Below are 20,519 nucleotides of genomic sequence, written 5' to 3' on the forward strand. Positions count from 1 at the left end.
TATCTCTAAATAATAAATATTTAATATAATATAAGAAATTATATAGCTTCTAATTTTATTAAAAGATTTTTAGTACAAAGTTTTTAACTAGAAAGCTAAGCTTCCCTAATATCTCTAAAAAGCTTTTTTACTTTAAATTAAATTTTTATTTTTACAAAGTCTTTTAGTCTAAAGCTTATATAATTATAATAAGTAAGGGGCTTATTATTAAATAAATATTTTAAATTATATATTAAACTTTTTATAATATTAGTTATTTAAACTTTATTATTATTATTATAATTTATAAATATATAAAATATTAGAAATATATTAAATTAATAATTTTTAGTAAAGTTATTATTTAAAAATAATAATAATACTAATAGAAATAAAAAATAAAACTAATAAAAAAGTTAAAAGTAATAATTAATTAAAATTATATTAAATTTATTTATTAAGGTTAAAAAATAGTATTTAGCTTTAACACCTTTTTTTAAAGCACTTAATAACTTAAAAAATGTTTTTTTTTAACTTCTAAGTAAGTTTAAAAGTTATTTCTTTATAATTCTTCTATTTTACTTTATATCTATAAATATATTTTTGCTTTTTATAATAAAATATTTTTTCAATAATATAGTTATTATTCCTATCTATTATAATAGGTTTAAAAGGAGGAATTTCCCTTTTATAAATATTGTTATAGGCTTATTTAAAATAAATAACTAAAATAATAAAGTATATTTATTTTATAGAGGGGGAAGCTTAAGTTAGTAAACGAGTTTTTCTACCTTGCTAGCGATTTTAAAAAGCTTACTTTTTTTATTAAAAATAAAAAGGAATATAAGAAATAATATCTAAAGGTTCTAGTCTTTGCTAGTTTAATATATACTATGCCTTCTAAATTAAAAAACTTATATTTTTTATTAAATATAATTACTATTCTAGTTTATATTAAATAAATAGTAAAATTAATATTTTTATAAATTTATTAATAATAATATAAAAAATCTTTTATTAATTTATTTATTGCTAAAGCTAATAAAAAATTAAGCAATTTATAAAAAAAAACTTTATAGAATATCTTAAAAAAAGTTATATCTATTATAAAGCTAATAAATATATTAAAAATATATTTAACTTCTGCAATATATTTATTCTAGTTTTCTTTATACTACTTTATAAATAAATAGTATAGCGCTATTTTAATAATTTAATTAGTTCTTTTTACCTAACTATTTATAGATAAATAGTATATTACTATTATGCTTAAAGCAACTTTATATTTCTTAAATAAAGTTTTCTAAAATTCGCTAATAAATTTTAGATTTTTATTAAAGAAAATTCTAGTAAGCTAGCCTTATAATTTATAAATATATTTTTAGTATATATATATTTATTTTTCCGCTATTTATATTTCTTTACTAAGAACTAATTTAATAAATTTAAATATTTTATCTATAATATTAAGTATTATATTATAGTTTTTAAAAGTTAAAAGTAATTTAATAATAAAGTCGATTAAGATTTCTTCTAATAGTACTACCGCTTCACTAATAAAATAAAGTTATTTATATAGGAGCTTTTTTAATATTTTAAAAAGTTAATATAAAAAATAACTTTTAATATATTCTTTAATAGCTTTATATAGTTTAGGGAAAAAACTAAATACTTAAACTATTAATAAGTGTAGGTAACGCCCTTATAAATATAAAAATTATATTTATAGTTTAAAACTGATTTAACTAGTTTAGCTAATATATAAAAATAATTTAAGTTTCTACTAATATAGTATAAAAGCTTTTTCTTAGTATCTAATCTAAAAAATTAATATATAGTCTAAATGTTGTCCTTATTATTAATAAAAGTTTTTGCGATTTTTTCTAATTTTTTATATATTTTTAAGAAAGTAAAATCTATAAGAAACGCTTCTAATACTTGCGTTAAAAAGTTGCTATTAACTAAAATAAAATTTATAAGAAAAATTTATATAACTATATTTTCTAAAAGATTAATAAAGAAATAATTATCTAAAAAAATCTAGGAAAAGCTATCTATATTTTTATATAATTTTCTTTCGTAATATATTATTTTTATCTAAAAGTTAAAAAATAATAAGTAAAGCGCTTATTTATTTAATTTAGTGCTTTTTCTCCTAGTAGTCTTATTTTACAATATAAACTTTAAAGTAATATAATTTATAACTATTATAAAGTTATTATTATTAAAATATTGCAGAAGCTTAGAAAAAGCTTAAATAAGAGCTCCTATTTTAAGCTTAGTAGCTTAATATCTAGTCTTAGTAGAGTTAAAGTTTCTAAAAAGATAAAAAATTAGTTTTTTAATATTATTTAAACCTTTTTAATATAATACTATACTATAGCCTTTTTTTTTATTATTATTTATATATAAAATAAAAAGCTTATTAAAATAAGAAAAGCTAAAGTTAAGGTATTATATAACTTTTATTTAAAGAAATCCTATACTTTAAAGTATATAAAATTAGCATTTAAAAGAGTTTTAAATTAAAAATTATCTTAAGTTTTATTATTAGTTAAGCTATAGGCGTTATTATTTTTAAGCTTACGAATTTTTCACTTTAGTAATAAAGAAAATAATTTAAAATAAAAGCTTTAAATAAATAGTTTAATTTTAGTATAATATATATATTTTTTTTAGTAGTTTCTCTTAATAACAGTATATTTAAAACCTTTAATTTTAAGCTATACTAATAGTCTAGCAATAAAAGCAAAATAATATATAAATTTCCTATAATACCTAAAAAATCTTATACTAACTTCTAATTTATAAAAGGTCTTAGGAAATTTTATTTTTTTTATAGCTTTAATTTTCTTTTCTATTATACTAAAACTAAGCTTTAATATATAATAGTTTAATATAATAATACTAAAGTATATAAAACAATATTTATTTAGAAACAATATAATTCCGCTTTTTTTTAGGATATTAAAAATATTATTAAAATAGTAGAAATATTTTTTTATTAAAAAAGACTAAATAATAATATTATTTATATATACTAATATAAATTTTTATAAATAAAAGGAAAATAAGTCCTTTATTTAATACTAAAAAATCCTAGCATATTTATAAGGCTTATAGTAGAGATAATAAGCTATTCTTAACCTTTATAAAGTATAATAAATATAGTTTTTTACTAGTCTAATTTTTTAGTTAATTATTAGAAAAAGCCTTTTATTAAGTTAATTAATAAAAAAATTATTAAACTATTTAACATTTTAAGAATAGTATTTTACTTAAAGAATAGGTAAACATTTAAATAAAACCAAATATTAATCTTTTTTAAATTAACTACTATATATAGTTTACTATTTTTCTATACTATAAAAGTAGGAGAAAACGTTAGGGAAGGTATACCTAATAGTACTTTTTCTACTTAATCTTATTTAATAAAAAAGTTAAAAATATTATTAATAGCTTTGCAATTATATATTAATAGCTTATATAAGTTTTGTTTAAAGCCTTCTAAATTAGACTTATCCTAGAAAAAGATTAATATTTTAATATTATTATTAAATTTACTTAATTTAAATCGAAAAAGTTTATAATATTTATTTAAAATAGATTAAATATACTAGGAATATTTTTTACCTTAATATAATAAAATATCTGCTAAAACTATTAGTAATTCTAGGTAATTAATAATATAAAATATATTTATTTTATCCTAAAATTTTTTAATAAAAATTTTAATAAAATTAAAGTTAATTAATATCTTTTTTAAATTTTTTAAAAGAAATATTTAACTAAGGAACTGCTTTTTATATATTTTTATATTATATTTACTAAAATTTACTAGGGGGACTAATTATAAATTATCTAAAACTATATTCTATATTAAAAAATAAAAAATATTAATAGATAAGTCTATTAAAAGTATAAAAGAAAAGAAATATATATTATTTTTTATTAAAGGCTTATATTTAAATAAAATATTTATATTATATTCTATTAATATTATATATACTTATATAGTATAGAAGTTTACTTTTTTCCTTCTAAGCTAGCGGCGAATAAATAGCTTAATTAGCAAAATATTAATTATATTTTCGATAATAAATAAAAAAATATTTAAAAAAATTAATTTTTAAAAAAGGTAAAATCGATAATAAAGCTTAAATTAGAATTCTTAAATTTTTGCTTATAAGAATAAAGTTGCTATTATCGCCCTATAATATATATAGCTTATTTAGCTTAATAATATTTATTCTAATTAAAAAGCTATATAATAAATAAAAAATAATATATAATTCCTTTATAATATAAATTTCCTTTTTATTATTTATTTTTAAATTAATATTTAATTAAATATATATTTAAAAAAAATATATTACCTAAGCTTATACTTTAATATTAGAGTCGCTAGCTTTATAATATTATATATAGCTTAGCAGTTATAAAAAAGTATTATAGAAAGTTTTTAATACTAATAATACTAGAAAACTAATATTTAAATAGAAATTTATAATTTATCTATTAATAGTATAATATTAATAATAAATATTAAAAAAGTTTTTAAAATATATTCCTAGATTTCTAAATAAAAGTAGCTTAGCTATAGATATTTTTATAATAAAATTAAAAATACTAAAAACTAAAGTAAATTTATTAGAAATAAGTAATATAAAATTATTATTACTAATATTAATAATTGCGGGGGCTATGTTAGCTAAAATCTTTATACTACTTCTTTTTACTAGTAGGTTTCCTCTTTATTAATAAAAATATTTTTAAGTATTTTAAAGGTTTCTATATTATAAAAATTTAGTTATTAATCTTTTATATCTATATCTATTATATCTTCTTTATTTTGTAGTTTAATTTAAAATACCTTTTTAGTTTCTAGACTTATATAGTCTATATTTTAATAATTTTTTTTATATTTACAATAAAAATAAACTAAAAGTTTTTTTATTTAAAATACGCTAATAAGCATTTATAAATTAGTAGGTATTAGGCTTTAATTATATTAATAATTTAGTTTTAATTTATAATCTAAATTACGCGAATAGTATAAAGTTTTTTTTTTAATAAAATCCTTTATATTACTATTAAGTTGTTTTTTTTAATAAGTTTATACTTATTAATATAAAGTTAAAAAAGCATTATATATAGTTCTAAAAGGGATAATTCTTTTAATTAGCTAAAGCTAAAGCCTTTTAATATTTTAATTTTATAAAAACCCTTTTTATTGCTTTTTTATTTTTTTTATATAATAACTAAAACTTTTAATAGTATCGAAATTATTTATTAAAATAGCTAAGGCTAAATTTATATCTAATCCCTATTAAAAATATCTTACTACTATATATTTATTTATAATTCTCGCTTTAAATAAAAGATTAGTTTTTTATAAAAGATATTACTATAAAAGTATATTACTTTTCTTAAAGCTAAAGCGAAAAGATTCTACTTTTTTTATACTTTTAAAGCAGTTTAGCTAATACTCTCTTAATAGTTCGTCTTTTTAATATACTAAGCTAGAATTTAAATTATAGTAAATTATATTAGAAAAATTATTATACTATTTAATTACTTAACTTTAAAAATATAATAAAAGAATGTAAAAAACTATTGTATTTCTTTCGATTTCCGCTATATACCTAAAGCGTTAAATAAAAAAATTTACTCTATAGCCTTTTATATTTAAAAGATCCTAAAGTATAATATTAATAAAGCGGAGCGACTTTTCCTACTAAGATAAACACTCCTTTAAAGGTTTTCAATTATCTACTTAAGGAAATTACTTAGATAGTAAACATTAATAAAACTAATAGAATTATAGATTTTCTAGTTTTTTGTATTGCGGCTAGTAGTTATTTAAATTTAAAACTATTTTAAATTTTTAGTATTTTCTAAAAATTTCTAGATAAAAGTCTAGCTTATAAGCTTGCTAAAGATTACGAAGCTGAATAGAAAGTAGCTTTCGCAATTATAGCTTTAGCAATTATTACTTTTATAATTATTAAAGCTAATAAATCTTAGCATCTTTTTCCTTAAAATAATAATATAAAAGTACTATATTGTCTATTAGGAATACTATATTAAAATAGCAATAATTAGTAATTTTAGAGTATATAAGCGCCCGTACTAAGCTATATATCTTTGCTTTTAGTTTTCAATAGAATAATTTAGAGAATAATACTTTATTGTTTATATTATATTCTTTATCTCAAACAATAGGTTGCTTTACTTTATATATATTATAAAAGCAGTATTATCTTTTACTAATAATAAATATATAAACCCTAAGAAAATATAGGGCAAGATTCCCTTTTTAAGTAAGTACCAATAGAATTCTAGTATTTTATAGAGGCAAAAGTAGTATTTATTAGGACAAAATCGCCTAAAAAAACTTTTAACTAAGCAAAATATTATCTTTTTACTAACTTTATAATACTAGGGGCAGAGTTCAACTATTATTTAACTAAATATATAATATTGTATTGCTATTAATATTAAGATTTCTAAGTAATATATTTAAGCCTACTTAAAATAAATTTAACTAGCTATCAAAATCGATTTCTATATAAAAAATATAGTTAAAATATTTTAAAGTTAATAAATTATTTATAATAACTTAGCAGTAAGTTTTTCTTTTAGTTTTAGCTATAAGCTTATAGAAAGATTATATACTATAAATATCTAGTTTAATAATATAATAGAAAATTTAATAGTTAGCTAGTAAATTACTATTTCTAGTTATCCTTAATAAAAATAGAATATAAACTATATTTTTTTAATAGAAAATCTTTATATATTCTACTATTAAAGTAGTTTTCTTTTTAATTATATTAATTTTTTTTAAAATATAGTTAATAGTATTCTTTTTTTCTCCCTATAGAAAGCTTTATTCTTTAGTAATATTTAATAATAAGTTTATAAAAAGCTAGAATAAAGGCTTTATACCTATTGCTTTACTAGATTCCCTAGCTATATTTTAACTTTAAAAACTAAGAGTATAAAAGTATATAAAAAACTTAAGAAAATAAGGTGCAAATATATATATAATAAGTAATAGGTTTATTAATAGATAAAAATATAATAAATTTAAGCTTTTAAAGAAAATAAAAATCTATAATTATTTATATTTAATATTATAGTAATTAGAATAAAAAGGTATATAGCTAAGTAGGAAAGCGCTATATAGCTATTTACCTCTAATATAATAGAAATTGCTAAATAGAAATAGTATTAAAAATGCCTTTAAAATATCTACTAATATAGTACTCCTTTATAGTCTTTTTTTTAAAAATATCTACTAGTTAAAACTAAGAAGCTACTTAAAAAGGTTCTTACTAATAGGAAAGTTATAGCTAGCAGGAATTCTTAATTTATAGTTAGTAAGAATATTTATTTAATAAAAGGTTTATTCTACTAAACAATAAAGTAGAAGCTAATAGTTATAAATAAATATAGTATATTAAAAGTTCCTTCTAAGCTATAAAACCGCTATTAGGTATTAGGTAAGCTATAAAACTACTATTAAATATCTAGTAAAAAAGGTAGAAAACTATTAATATATTTTCTTTTAGATTTTATAAAACTATTAATAGGTTTGTAAAAGTTACTATTAATTATTAAGAACTTATATCTAGTTTAAGGGTATTATATTATTCTTTTCTAGAAAACTAATTAAAGTAATATATATATAGGCGCTAATGCTATTAGCGTATTGCGTAATACACTATACGTACAACACTTATTATAGTTATAATATATTGCAATATTATATTAAATAGGAGGATATTAAGTATAATAATTAGTAGTATAATATATATAGCTTTAATTATTTACTTAAGCTAGTAGTAGAGTTCTATTATTATTACTTTATAGCTATAAGTAATTTTAATAAACTACCCTACTATTATATAGAATGCCCCTAAAAATTATAGTATTCTAATTTATACTATTTTTAATTATATATATATATTATTTGCTTTACTAATACTCTTTACTAATAATATTATAATATAATAAAATAAAAAGTAAAAAAAGAAAGTAGTTCCGCTAGGATTTAAACCTAGGGCCTCTTTTTAAAGAATAGGTAGCTAAAGTAATAGCTGCCTACTATTAGTATAAATTAGTTTTTAACCTAGCTTAAGCTGCTCCTTCCTTAAGAAATATATTATTATTATATTATAGGACTTAGTAAAAAAAACTAGTAAAAAAAAACTTATAAATAGTAAAAAAAATAGCTTTACTAGGATTTAAACCTAGAATCTATAAGTTCTATAGACTAGGATAGTAACTACCTATTATTAGTATAAATTAGCTTCCTATTAAGTCTAAGTCTTAGAACTATATATATATTACCGATTATATTATAAGGCTTATTATTATAAAAAACTATAAAAGAAAAATATATAAAATAATTTCTAAACCTAAAGTATAAAAGTACTTAATATATATACTAATAAAAGTTTAGTTTAGCAATAGTTGTAGCAAAGTTTATATTATAGTTCTATTTTTCTAGACTATAAAAAAGTAAAATCTTAATTATAAAAGTATATAAGCTAAAAAACTTAATAGTAGTATAATAATAATAATAAAGTCTTAATGTTCCCTATTTATTATAATTATAAGCTTATTACTTAATAACTTTCTAATATAATTTTTAACTATTTCTAATTAACTTAAATATTACTCTTTTTGCTAAAGCAAAAGTATAAAAGGGATACTAAAATAGAAAGAAGCTATAATTAGCTTAGTTTTAGACTAATTTTCTTTAATAAAAGATTAATTAGGAGACTAAGCTATAGCTATTTCTAATATTAATTTTAAATTAAACTATCTATTTTTTATTGCTATTAAAAAAGCTAATACTATAGGATAGAACTTATTAACTTTGCTAGGATTTAAACTTAGTCTTCTAGTCTTAATTATATAAAATATTAATTAATAGGTATTCCGCTTATAGGACTAGGATATAACTATATATACTATAGGATTACTTAATAAAACTAAAGACTATTAAAGAAATATTTAAGCTAAAAAAAGAGTATAGTAAAACTAGAAAAAATTATTTATTAAACTACTTAAATATAACTCTTATTTTAGCTTAAATCCTCTAGAAATATAGTCTCTACAATCGATAATAAAGCTACCTAGCTATTCTATTAAAAAACTAGAATATAGGAATAAATTATATAATTATTAAATTTTTAATTACTATTAAAGAGTTTAATTCCCTAATTAATATAAGGTATTACTTATATATTAGACTACCTACTACTAATATAAGGATATATTTTAATAAAAGGGGGGTACTATTATAATCTAGATTATATCCCTCCTAATTATATAGAAATAGCGGTATTAAAAGCTTAATAAGTATTGTAAACTACTCTTATATAAGGGTAAATATATATAGACTAGAAAGTCAATATATAGCGATATTTGTTAGGTATATAAGTAGGGTTTTCGCCTAAGATAGAGCTAGTTCTCTATCTTAGTTTTCCTTGTCTTTCCTAGGCCTTAGGAGCTAGTTTTCACCCCTAAGTAGACTCTTAACATTTTATTAATATTATTTTTTAATTTTAAAGCGCCTAAGCTTTTTAAAAGTAGCTATAGATTAAATTTTTTAACTAGCTTATTAAATTTAAATAATATTCTAGATTTTTTAATATTTTAAGAAATTTTAACCCCTATATTATTTTAATTTTATTTATAGTTATTACTAAATTAAAATAATTAATATATTATTTAAAGATAATAAGTAATAAATAACCTAGATAAGATTTCCTAAAACTAAGTATAATTTATAATTTCTAGTAAAGTAAGAAAAACTAATAAAAATAAGCTAAATATTTTTTGAATATTTTAAAATATATAATAATATTATCTATATATACTTTTATAAATTTTTAAAGTTCTTTAAATAGTTTATTTATCTACCTTTATATATAGAGTAGTAACTTTTTATACTTTATTAAGTAAATATTTAATTATTTCTAATTATAATATAAAATAATTATAAATTTATAATAATTTTTAAATTAAATAAAAAATTAATAAAACTATACTAAAGTATTAATAATATTAATATATAAATATTTTATAATAAGATTAATAATATTAAACTATAGTAATAGTAAGTAAGTATTAATTTTAATAATTTTATTTAACTTATAAATATTAATAATAATTCTTCTTTTAAAACTATTTAATATATTACGCTATATAATAAAGACTAAATAGCTAAATTCTATTAATTAATTTAACTAATTTTTTTTAAAAAAATAAAATTTATTATAGGTTTTATTAATAATTTTTCTATTTTTTAGTTTTAGTAAATAAAGTTATTATAGTTTTAAATTAGTGCTAAAAATTAAAAGCATTAATATATACTTTAGTTCTAAAATATTAATTATTTAATTTTAATTAATTTAAATATTAAAATATTTTTCTACTACTTTAGAGATTTATATTATATTATTAAATAAGCTATAAACTTTTATACTATTAAGTAATATATACTTTAAAGTTAGATTAATTAATAGTATTAATTATATTAGTAATAGATTATTTATTATATTAGAAAGTACTTTTAATAATTCTATTAACTATATTATATTAGAATTAAGTAATATTAAAAAAGCAACTACCCCTATAATAAGTTTTACCTTTTAGTTTATTAGCTTTTTAAATATCTATAAATAAATAGCTAAAAAAAAGCTATTAATAGCTTAATTATATAATATCTATTTTATATATATTCTACTACTAATCCTAGTAATATTTATTTTAAGATAATAATATTTTAAAGTATAAAATTTTTTATTTATATAAAAGAAAATAATAAATTAACTATATAAATATATACCTTTCTATTATAACTTAAATCCCCTTTTATAATAGCTTAAATAAAAAATTTTATTTAATTAAAATTTCTTTATATTAAATAAAGACTAAAACTATTATTATTAAAAGAATAATTATTTTTTCTTTAGCTTAAATTCTTTAGTAAATAGCTAGTATTTTTAATATAACTATTATTAATATAATTATATTTTAATAAGCTTTAATTTTAAGCTAGCTATCTATAAAATTAATATATATTTTCTATAAAATAATTATATTATTATTAATTAAAATATTAATATATAGTTTATTAATAAAATAAATTTCTATATTTATTTATATTTAAATAGAATATTTATTTAAATTACTATTAATAAATAAAAGAATATTTATATATTTTTATAATTTATATATATTATTTTTAATATTATAGATAAGAATTACTAAAAGAAATAATTTAATTTTAGCTTCTAATATAAGCTAATAAAATAGTTTTTTATTAATAATAATAATTCTATATCTAGAATTAAAGTAGGTATTAAAAGTACTTTTAGCAACAATTATATTTAGCTTAGCGCTAAATTTAATAGGACTACTATTAAGAGTAATATAGTTTTCTTTCTTAATATAGCCTATAAAGTATTAGTATTTTATTCTAGTATTATTTTAACTTAAATATTATTCCTAATTACTATTCTATAAGGAAAATAAGCATTTTATTTATTATATAAGTATTAGAACAAAGTATTCTTTATTTTAAAATACTTTAAATAATATTAATAATTATTACCTATTAGTAGAAGGCTAACGAAAAACATTAATAATTTATATAAATTAGTATTTTTATTAATTACTTTTTTAGTATTTTAATTATAATTATATTAAGCCTACTTATCTTATAATATTTAAAAATTAATATTATATTAATATAAACTTTAACTCTTTTTATAATTAATACTAATATTATACTAGTTTAAAATATTTTTATTTTAAAATTCTTTATAATAGACTTTTAGACTAAAATTTAGTTGTTAATTTTAATTAAAATAAAGACTTTAATTTTAATATTTTTAGTTCTAGTATCTTTAGTTTAAATTATTAAAAGTATTAATATTTTCCTAGAATAGAAAACTAAACTAATTTATAAAGCTATTAATAAATAATAGATAATTTATTAATAATAGAAAAGAATACTACTACTATAGTATATTTAAAAACTAATTTTAACTTAGATAATAATTTCTTTATAAATTTTAATATAGAGGGCTTTAATTATAAGGTTTTTTATATTAATTAAAATAAATATTATTTTATTTTAAATAAAAATTCTAGTTTATAGAATAAGAAAAATAAAAGTTTTACTAATAAAGCTAATTAAAAAATAATAGTTATTTTAGGTAATACTAATTAAACTACTAAAATATTTTAGTATTTCTATTTATTTAAAAATAATTAATTAATAGTTAAAAACTACTACTTTTTATTATTTTTAATATATAATTTTATTAATTATATTTAAGTTTATTTATATTAGTTAAGAATATTTTTAAACTAATATTATCTTGCAAGTAGTAAAAATTAACCTAGAGTTCTATATTAATATTATTATAAATAATATTTAGCTAATTCTAAATATTATTAAATTTAGCGTTTTTAGCTATATAAAAAATATATTAAATATATTCTTAAAGCTTTTAACTAGCTATTATATTATATAATAAATATTGTTCTTTAAATAAGCTATTTATAGCGATATTAGTTAGTTTATAAAAATAATTAATTAAAATATAGCTTTATTTACTAATTTTTTTATTTAATTAAATAAAGTATTTTATATTATTATTTATTTCTATTAACTACTAAGATAATATATTACTTTTTAAATATATTTAAAAGTTAATTTTAACTATTTTTATATTTTTTATATTAATAATATTATTAGTATATTCTAAGAATAAATATATATTATAAAAATAAGTTTCTTTTCTAATATACTCTATAAGTAGAGATCCTTTTTTAATAGTTTTACTATTATATTAAAAATTGAAAAAGCTAATATTAATAGCGTTCTAATAATTATTATAATAGTATAGAATTCTTTAACTATTATTTTCTCCTAAGCTTTAAGGACTAAGTAGGCTAAAGGGACCTAGTAGTTTTAAAAGAGATTAGAAACTATAGAAAGTAGCTTATAAAAAATTAAAAAATAATTTAATATATCTAAGCTTAAATAGCTTTATTTATTTTAAAAATATTTTCTAAAATAGATAATAAATATTTATAATATAGACTAATTAGTTTAAAATAAATCTTTTTTTTAACTAAAATTCATTTATATATTAATAATTAATAAAAAGTATTAAAAGTTAGTTTATTCTTATTTAAATTTATTAAAAATAAAACTATTAATATTAAAAATAGTTAAGTTAAAAGGTTATAAAGATTCTAAGTCTAATATATAAAAGTCTAAAATATTTTTCAAAATACTAGCTTATTAACTATTTAATCTAAAAGCTAAGTAGGCTTAGATTTAATTAATTTAAAATAAGCTTTTTAATTATAGAAAAATAATATCTTTTGCTATTCTCTTAGAAGGTATAATATATTACTATTAATATATTTAAAGATAGAATTTATAATATTATTAAATTCTAATAGGAAATTATTATTCTATTAGAAATTATAGAGTTAAAAAGCAAAAGTAATAATATTATAATTAATATATAATAGAGCCTCTATTAATAGTATACTAGAAGCTAGCTTATAAAAATAGTAGAATAATTAATTAAAAATACTTTTAATAAATAAGTATATTAATAAATAACTTAAGTAATAAATAATTAATTAATTAATAGAATTAATATTTAATATAAAGTTATTATAGTTATAGTAATAATTATTACTAGTATAATTATTACTAGTATAAAAAGTTCCTATTATAAAAAAAACAATATAAGCTGTCTTACTTACTTACTACTAAAGGGTGAAAAGGCTAGAAAGCAATAGGCTAGAAGATATAAAAGCTAGATAGCAATAATATAGTATAATAAATATAATTATCTCTTTCTATTATATAATATTTCTACTCTAGTTTTTTAAAAGGCAATATTTATACTAATTACTTTAGCTAGTTAGTTAGCTTAGTAGGCTAGTATTTAGCTATTACCTAGTCTAAAAGGTAGAGGGGCGTTAGTTAGTGCTTTTTACTTAGATAAACTAAGTATTACTACTATTAATATAGTATAGCAAAATATAGCTTAAAATAAACTAGTTATAAACATATTATCTAGAATTATAATCTTATTATTATCTTAAAAAACTAAGATCTAAGATCGATCTAAGATATAAGCTTAAAGCGGAACTAGTTCTAGACTACTAAGCTATAACTAAAACCGCTCCCTATTAAATATAAGTAACTTTTTATTAATAGTAGTAAATATTAATATAGAAAGTTATAGAAAATTTATAAATTTATAGAGCTTTATATATACTAAAAAGGGGCTGCCAAGGCGCTTATTTTATTATACTATCTCCTAGTATAGAAGATGTTGTCAAAAGTCCTAACCCTACCTACTAGACTAAATTACTTAGCCTGAAATTTTAGCAATACTAAAAATCTGGGGGGTAGGATCCCTAAAAGGCTCCCCTAGAGCGATCTTATAGGCTGGGCTTACAGGGGCCTATAGGGGCCTCTTATAGGGACCAGTTTTTAGAGGGTCAGAACTTTTGACGGCATCCTCCGTAGGCTGTGAACCTAGTTCCCCTTTTCGGATTGGTACGCTTGGCTTCGGCCAGGGTCCTGCTCATATTCTTCCTCCGCCCCTTCAGCTCAGCTCAGCTTGCTGCTGCGAAGACGATCAGAAAATTGTCAATACAAGGAAAACTTCCATCATGGCCCCTGCTGCATTCTCCGACATTGCAAAAGCCTCGAATGATGTGCGTTAGCCGGCGGATTGCTCTGCAGCCGAGCTTGCTAACTTTTTCTCTCAGCTGCTAAACAAAGACTTCTACCACACTGCGAGGGGTTTGTACGAACGCCTAAGCTGAGAACGATGTCTAACGCCTTGAAGCGAAGGTCGACGTCAAGTCAAAAGCTCCGAATGGCGTGGCTTTCAACGCAAAAGGCCTCTCTGCTCACGAAGGCTCTACGAGTACATCCGTAAGCTTCTGACCCATGCCAACAGCATTACCATGGGATGTACACTTTACTGACTACACGAAAATAGCTTGAGGGGAAATATGCGGATCCATCTGCTGGTAAACCTCTGCAATTGTCCCTCGTCGCTCGGTCACCTCCCATCGCGCCATATGACCCCCTGGGATTCGTGATATTCATGGACGCCAAACATGCATCTTTGCTAATGAGAATCCGAAATGCAGGTCTGACGCTTACTGAGACGTGGAGCAACAATAATCTCCTGACCACGAAGGTGGAGCTCGACAACAACATTGCCAAGGGTTTGAAAGCTGAGGCAATCTCGGTATGTTATCGTCCTATGTTGAACGGCGAGACTTCGCGGGTTTGACTTAGTCAATTACGTAGGATTTTGTTCCATCTTCCAAAGACTTCGGGGCCAAGTTGAATCTCCATTTCAGACAGCCAAACTTTACAGGCCGAGCTTTCTTTGACTTGCTGAAAGGCCCTACTGCCAACGTAGATGCAGTATTAGGCCATGAGGGCTTTCTAGTGGGTGCAGAGGCAGCTTACGACGTACAAAAGGCAGCCATCACAAAGTATTCTGCCGCCATTGGCTACTCCACCCCAGAATACAGTGCCGGCGTCACGGCGACTAACAGCTTGAGCGTTTTCGCGGCGTCCTATTACCACAAAGTGAATTCTCAAGTGGAGGCTGGAGCAAAGGCCACGTGGGATTCGAAGAGTGGGAACAACGTCGGTATGGAATTGGCTGGCAAATATCGTATCGATCCTGTCTCATTTACAAAGGTACAACCTGAATGCTGTTCGCTCCATTTGAATATTCGCTAAGGCTGTGGCAGGCCAAAGTAAATGATCGTGGAATTGCGTCTTTGGCCTACAATGTCAAGCTTCGACCCAGTGTCACTCTAGGCCTCGGGCTGTCTCTTGATACGCAAAATTTGAATGAATCTGCACACAAGGTTCGTCTTTCAGGCGCCCCTTTCCAACATATTGCTGAATATACTTTTCCAAAAGATCGGTGCAAGCTTAGAGTTCGACGGTTAGAGTGGGCTTGTCTTTGAAGAATACTCTGACTCCCACATGGATCTGCCAAAAAATATTCAAATGTACCCTTGAGGATTGTACGCCTTTCTTGGCCCGTCTAGATGCATTGCGGTCCACTGCCGGTGTTCAGTGATTTGAGGCGCAGGCTTCATGTGAAATCATTCAATGATTAGCGTCTAGCGATGGGTCTTTTTTTTAATTAGATGGACCTATAGCCTTTCCTCGGCCATAACTTCGTCTTTGTCCATAGGCCCACAATGGCACGTAAGCCAGGCCAACAATGCCACTGACTATCAGAAACCTCATTGCTACATCGGCTGCTCCACCTCCACCATATTCTGGAGTATCCTCGCGTTTTCTGTTTTTCCACCTTTGCTCGTGTGACTGCTGGGTCCTGTAATGGCCGAGCTGGTCAAAATGTGGCACATCGTTATTCAGCCCGGCCTGCCCTTGACCCACACCAAAGCCAACTGGGGGACGTGAAGATGTGGCCGTGGGAGCACTTTCCCCATGAGCCTGGGCTTGTCTTCGAGCCCCGTGCGCGCCCCAAGCCCCGTTCCTGTAAAAGCTGGGCGGGGGACCCTTGAACTGGGTACGCCGTCTGCTTAAGCCGCTGGCTGGCCGCGCACCAAATGGCCTCGAAGAACTGGAATGAGTGCCGCGAGGCACAGGATAGGGGGAAGGCTGTTGAGCCCCAATGACATCTCGATCATAGCGCTCTCGTTTTTCAGAATTGCCTATGATTGCATATGCCTCGGATATCCTCATGAAACGCGCCGCTGCGTGGGGATCATCTGGGTTGCGATCAGGGTGGTGAGTCTTCGAAAGCGCATAAAATTGTCTACGGAGCGTTAGAGTTTAATAAATATATGTTCTAGAATGGAAGCTACTTTTTGATCGCTCCGTTCGATGTTCCAGGCTCAAGACCCAGTACGTGATAGAAGTTGTCTTCGAAACATGCAATAGTATTATGAAAGCTGCGAACCATTTGCGGAAGACATTGGCGGTATCGGAGGCTTGTAGGACAAATTGACGGGCGAATGGTGATCATGCCTCATGCTGAAGATTTCAGACCAGGTCTTGCAAGATTGTGAAAGCTGCTCGCCAAAGAAACGATTTTGCTGAACGAATCGGCCACATCATTCTGTCGATTTAATGACGCAACTCGTGGACTTTTAAGTTTCCGCACTAGGCCAACCCACTTCTCCCCTTTCAAAACATCTTCACTTAACAACAGGGTCTCATACTTTAAACCCGACCATAGTATTCATCTGTGGCTTAACATAAGTCCAGCTCCACTAGTATTTGTGAGTACTTCCCGAAGGTAAGTCCATATTCAAAGTGGCTCCACAATAGACATGGCTATATCCCCCCAACCATGCCTTGTTTTTATATACTGTTTCAACCGCCTTGTTCTGTCCCAGTCTTTGTCTCTCAGACCTCTGGAAATTTTCGCTATAAGTGCCTTAATTGAGCCCTGCTGCTCTTCGAATTATGACGAATTTAGAAGATGAAACTTCCGTCCGATCCGGAAACAGCTGCGGGCTGCTGAGTGAGCATTCTTACCAGGAGAAAAGAAAGTCGCGAAGCTGGTCCCGAAATGAGCAGCCTGCGAAGAGTGGAAAAGGAACCCACACATCGGAAGTGACAACGCAATGGTTTTGGAAAATCGTCTCGCTCATTCGCAACCAGTGCTTTTTCGTTGGTCTGAGCTTCGTCCTTGTGGTAGCCTCACAGGTCCAGGTTCCGCTAGCACAGCAGCAACTGAAGGAGACTGTGGTCACATACCTTTGTGTATCTGTCATCTCCTTCGTGACTGGGTGCACCTTATCCTTGGACGTACTCCTGCAGGACGCCTCACGATGGCGCCTCCATATATTTTGTCAATTTCAATCTTTCATTCTAAATTCTGCGATTGTCTTCGGTGTCGTCTCTGCGTGTGCTTTGAATCCCGAATTCATGGACGCCGAAATTCTGGTCGGCCTCATCTTGACTGGTTGTATGCCGACTACGATTGCATCTAACGTAGTGATGACGAAGCAAGCCAATGGCAACGAAGCTTTGACCGTTGTTCAAAGTATCATAGGCAATTTCTTGGGGCCCTGCCTAGCTCCACCTCTCATCTTGATGTATCTCAAAAGCGGTGCCTGGTACACAGACTTCGTGCCCAAAATAGACACTGGGGATTTTAGTGATATGCTCAAAAGAGTATTCAAGTTACTAGGGCTGTCTATGTTTTTACCTTTGGTATGCTGCCCTCGAAAATGGTCTAGTATCAATCTGAATGTGTCTGCAGTTTATCGGCCAAGCTCTTCGCTATTCTTTCCCAAATGCAACAACCAAAATTTTTACAGACTGGAAGGTCTCTAAGATCGGCATTGTAGCTCTGATACTCCTTTTATGGCAGACTTTTGATGGAGCGTGGGCCACAGACGCTTGGAGCACGGTGCCCCGAAGCAATACGATATTCATGATCTTCATATCAATCGCATTTTATCTAGTCTGGACGGTGATATGTTTCTGTTCATGTCTAAAAAGGTGTAGTAGGGAAGAGGCAGTCGCCGTGGCCTATATTGTCCCGGCTAAGACCCCCGCAATCGCTATACCATTGTCTGAAGCCATGTTTCCCGATATCGGATACAGGGCTGCGTCGAAATTGCAGCTTCCCATCGTTATGACCGCGGGTGTCCAGGTCATTTTGGGTAGTTTCCTGACTTTTTTATTTCGCAGGTGGGTTGAAAAAGGGCGTAGGCAGAAGGAGGGAGGTGTGGAAGACGGTACCAATGAGGGTAACGTAGAACAAGATAGAAGAAGTAGATAAGGGTATGATGAATTTGGGATGGAAACAAGCAATGCTGATGAGCTTGACGATGTTTGAGCTCCTTGAAGAAGAGACAATATACCGTGTGTATCATGTCTACAGATTTACTTACCGCCTTGTCTACGTTTCGACTTCTATATATGATTGATGGTAAGATAGAGGTCGCAGCTCGAATATCAGCGGAGAAGCGAGGCGCAATACTAGGCTTATCATAGAGTATGCACCACAGCCGCGATCAGTGTGTTTACCATGTCCTTCGAAGCGCCAGCCTTGAAGTTGACCATTAGTCGTACATACTGTCGAGTGCTTAGGGGGTTCTTTTTGTGGATCGACTTTTGATTTAGATCATCTTACACGATTAATAGAAGTTCTAGCCCGCCTCGCCCGCTTGGGTGGCACTCTAAGACGAATTCACCTATCGATAAGAATTAAATGTGGCTATGCAAATATCCTACAAAGCGCTAAGGAATGAACGCTTCCTGATATTGACGTTTTTTGATCATGGCTGCAAAGCCTGCAGAAGCAGTCGCGCAGCTATCTTGTAGGGAGCTGAGGCCCTAAGCCGGCCATTTCCCTGACTGACGGTTCATAGTAAATCACGGGGATCAAGAAAACAGGCATGACGAAGGTTCAGCAGCGAAAGCCGAGAAGGAGGACTCAGATGACGAGGATGAGTTTGTAGGACCAGATACTATATCTTCGGGTAGCAAGCAAACTCGAATTCCCTGACATCTGCAAGTTTGACAAAGTTGCAGCAGTAAAGAAGAAGAAGAAGCGAAAGCCCAAGAAAAAGAAAGCCGTAGGCAAGACGCAGACATCCCCTCCGCGACTAGCTGTTTCGGCTCTCTTTGCGAATGGAGAGTTTCCAGAAGGCGAGATATCAGAATACCAGAACGACAACAGCTACCGCACAACAAGCGAAGAAAAGCGTCACCTCGATCGGCTGAACAATGACTTCCTCCAAGAATACCGCCAAGGTGCCGAAGTTCATAGGCAAGTCCGCCAATGGGCACAAGCAAATATTAAACCGGGACAGACTCTGACTGAGATTGCGGAGGGCATCGAAGATAGTGTCCGCGCCTTGACTGGACACCCGGGACTAGAAGAGGGCGACAATATCAAGGGGGGCATGGGCTTTCCCACGGGGTTGAGCATCAACCATTGCGCAGCCCACTATACCCCGAATGCGGGAAACAAAATAGTTCTTCAACAGGATGATGTAATGAAAGTCGACTTTGGGGCGCACATTAACGGGAGAATTGTGGATAGCGCATTTACGATGACTTTCAACCCGACGTACGATAACTTGTTAGCAGCAGTGAAGGATGCAACGAACACTGGTGTGAGACAAGCAGGTATTGATATGCGAGTAGGCGATATTGGGGCTGCTATACAGGAGGTGATGGAAAGCTACGAGGTGGAGATTGCGGGTCAGACGCTACCTGTCAAGGCAATAAAGAATCTGAATGGGCACGACATTGTACAGTACAGCATTCATGGCGGAAAAAGCGTGCCGATCGTGAAGAGTAGCGATCAGACGAAAATGGAGGAAGGTGAGATCTTCGCCATTGAAACTTTTGGCAGCACCGGTAAAGGTTATGTGCGAGATGACGTGAGAGCCCGAGCAATCCTAAAGAAGGTCTTTCGTTAATGTCTTACAGATGGAGACGT

At 25.9% G+C, this 20,519-nt stretch overlaps 2 protein-coding genes across 2 annotated transcripts; both read left to right on the forward strand.

Moving 5' to 3' along the window:
• Nucleotides 1-14,715: 14,715 nt before the first annotated feature.
• Nucleotides 14,716-16,027, forward strand: KY384_006924 (uncharacterized protein; the record flags this gene model as incomplete). Its single annotated transcript, XM_044815417.1, has 6 exons — nucleotides 14,716-14,760; nucleotides 14,900-14,983; nucleotides 15,051-15,305; nucleotides 15,368-15,769; nucleotides 15,823-15,942; nucleotides 15,998-16,027. The coding sequence occupies 6 exons, from the start codon at nucleotides 14,716-14,718 to the stop codon at nucleotides 16,025-16,027; spliced, it is 936 nt and encodes a 311-aa protein (XP_044667291.1).
• A 1,494-nt stretch (nucleotides 16,028-17,521) lies between these two features.
• KY384_006925 (uncharacterized protein) lies at nucleotides 17,522-20,499 on the forward strand (the record flags this gene model as incomplete). The annotated part of the gene is made up of 5 exons (XM_044815418.1): nucleotides 17,522-18,274; nucleotides 18,324-18,719; nucleotides 18,826-18,850; nucleotides 19,441-19,526; nucleotides 19,588-20,499. The coding sequence occupies 5 exons, from the start codon at nucleotides 17,522-17,524 to the stop codon at nucleotides 20,497-20,499; spliced, it is 2,172 nt and encodes a 723-aa protein (XP_044667292.1).
• Between the last annotated feature and the right edge of the window lie 20 nt (nucleotides 20,500-20,519).

Source organism: Bacidia gigantensis (assembly GCF_019456465.1).
Source record: "Bacidia gigantensis strain McMullin 20006 chromosome Unknown contig_255, whole genome shotgun sequence".
NCBI classification, from domain to species: domain Eukaryota; kingdom Fungi; phylum Ascomycota; class Lecanoromycetes; order Lecanorales; family Ramalinaceae; genus Bacidia; species Bacidia gigantensis.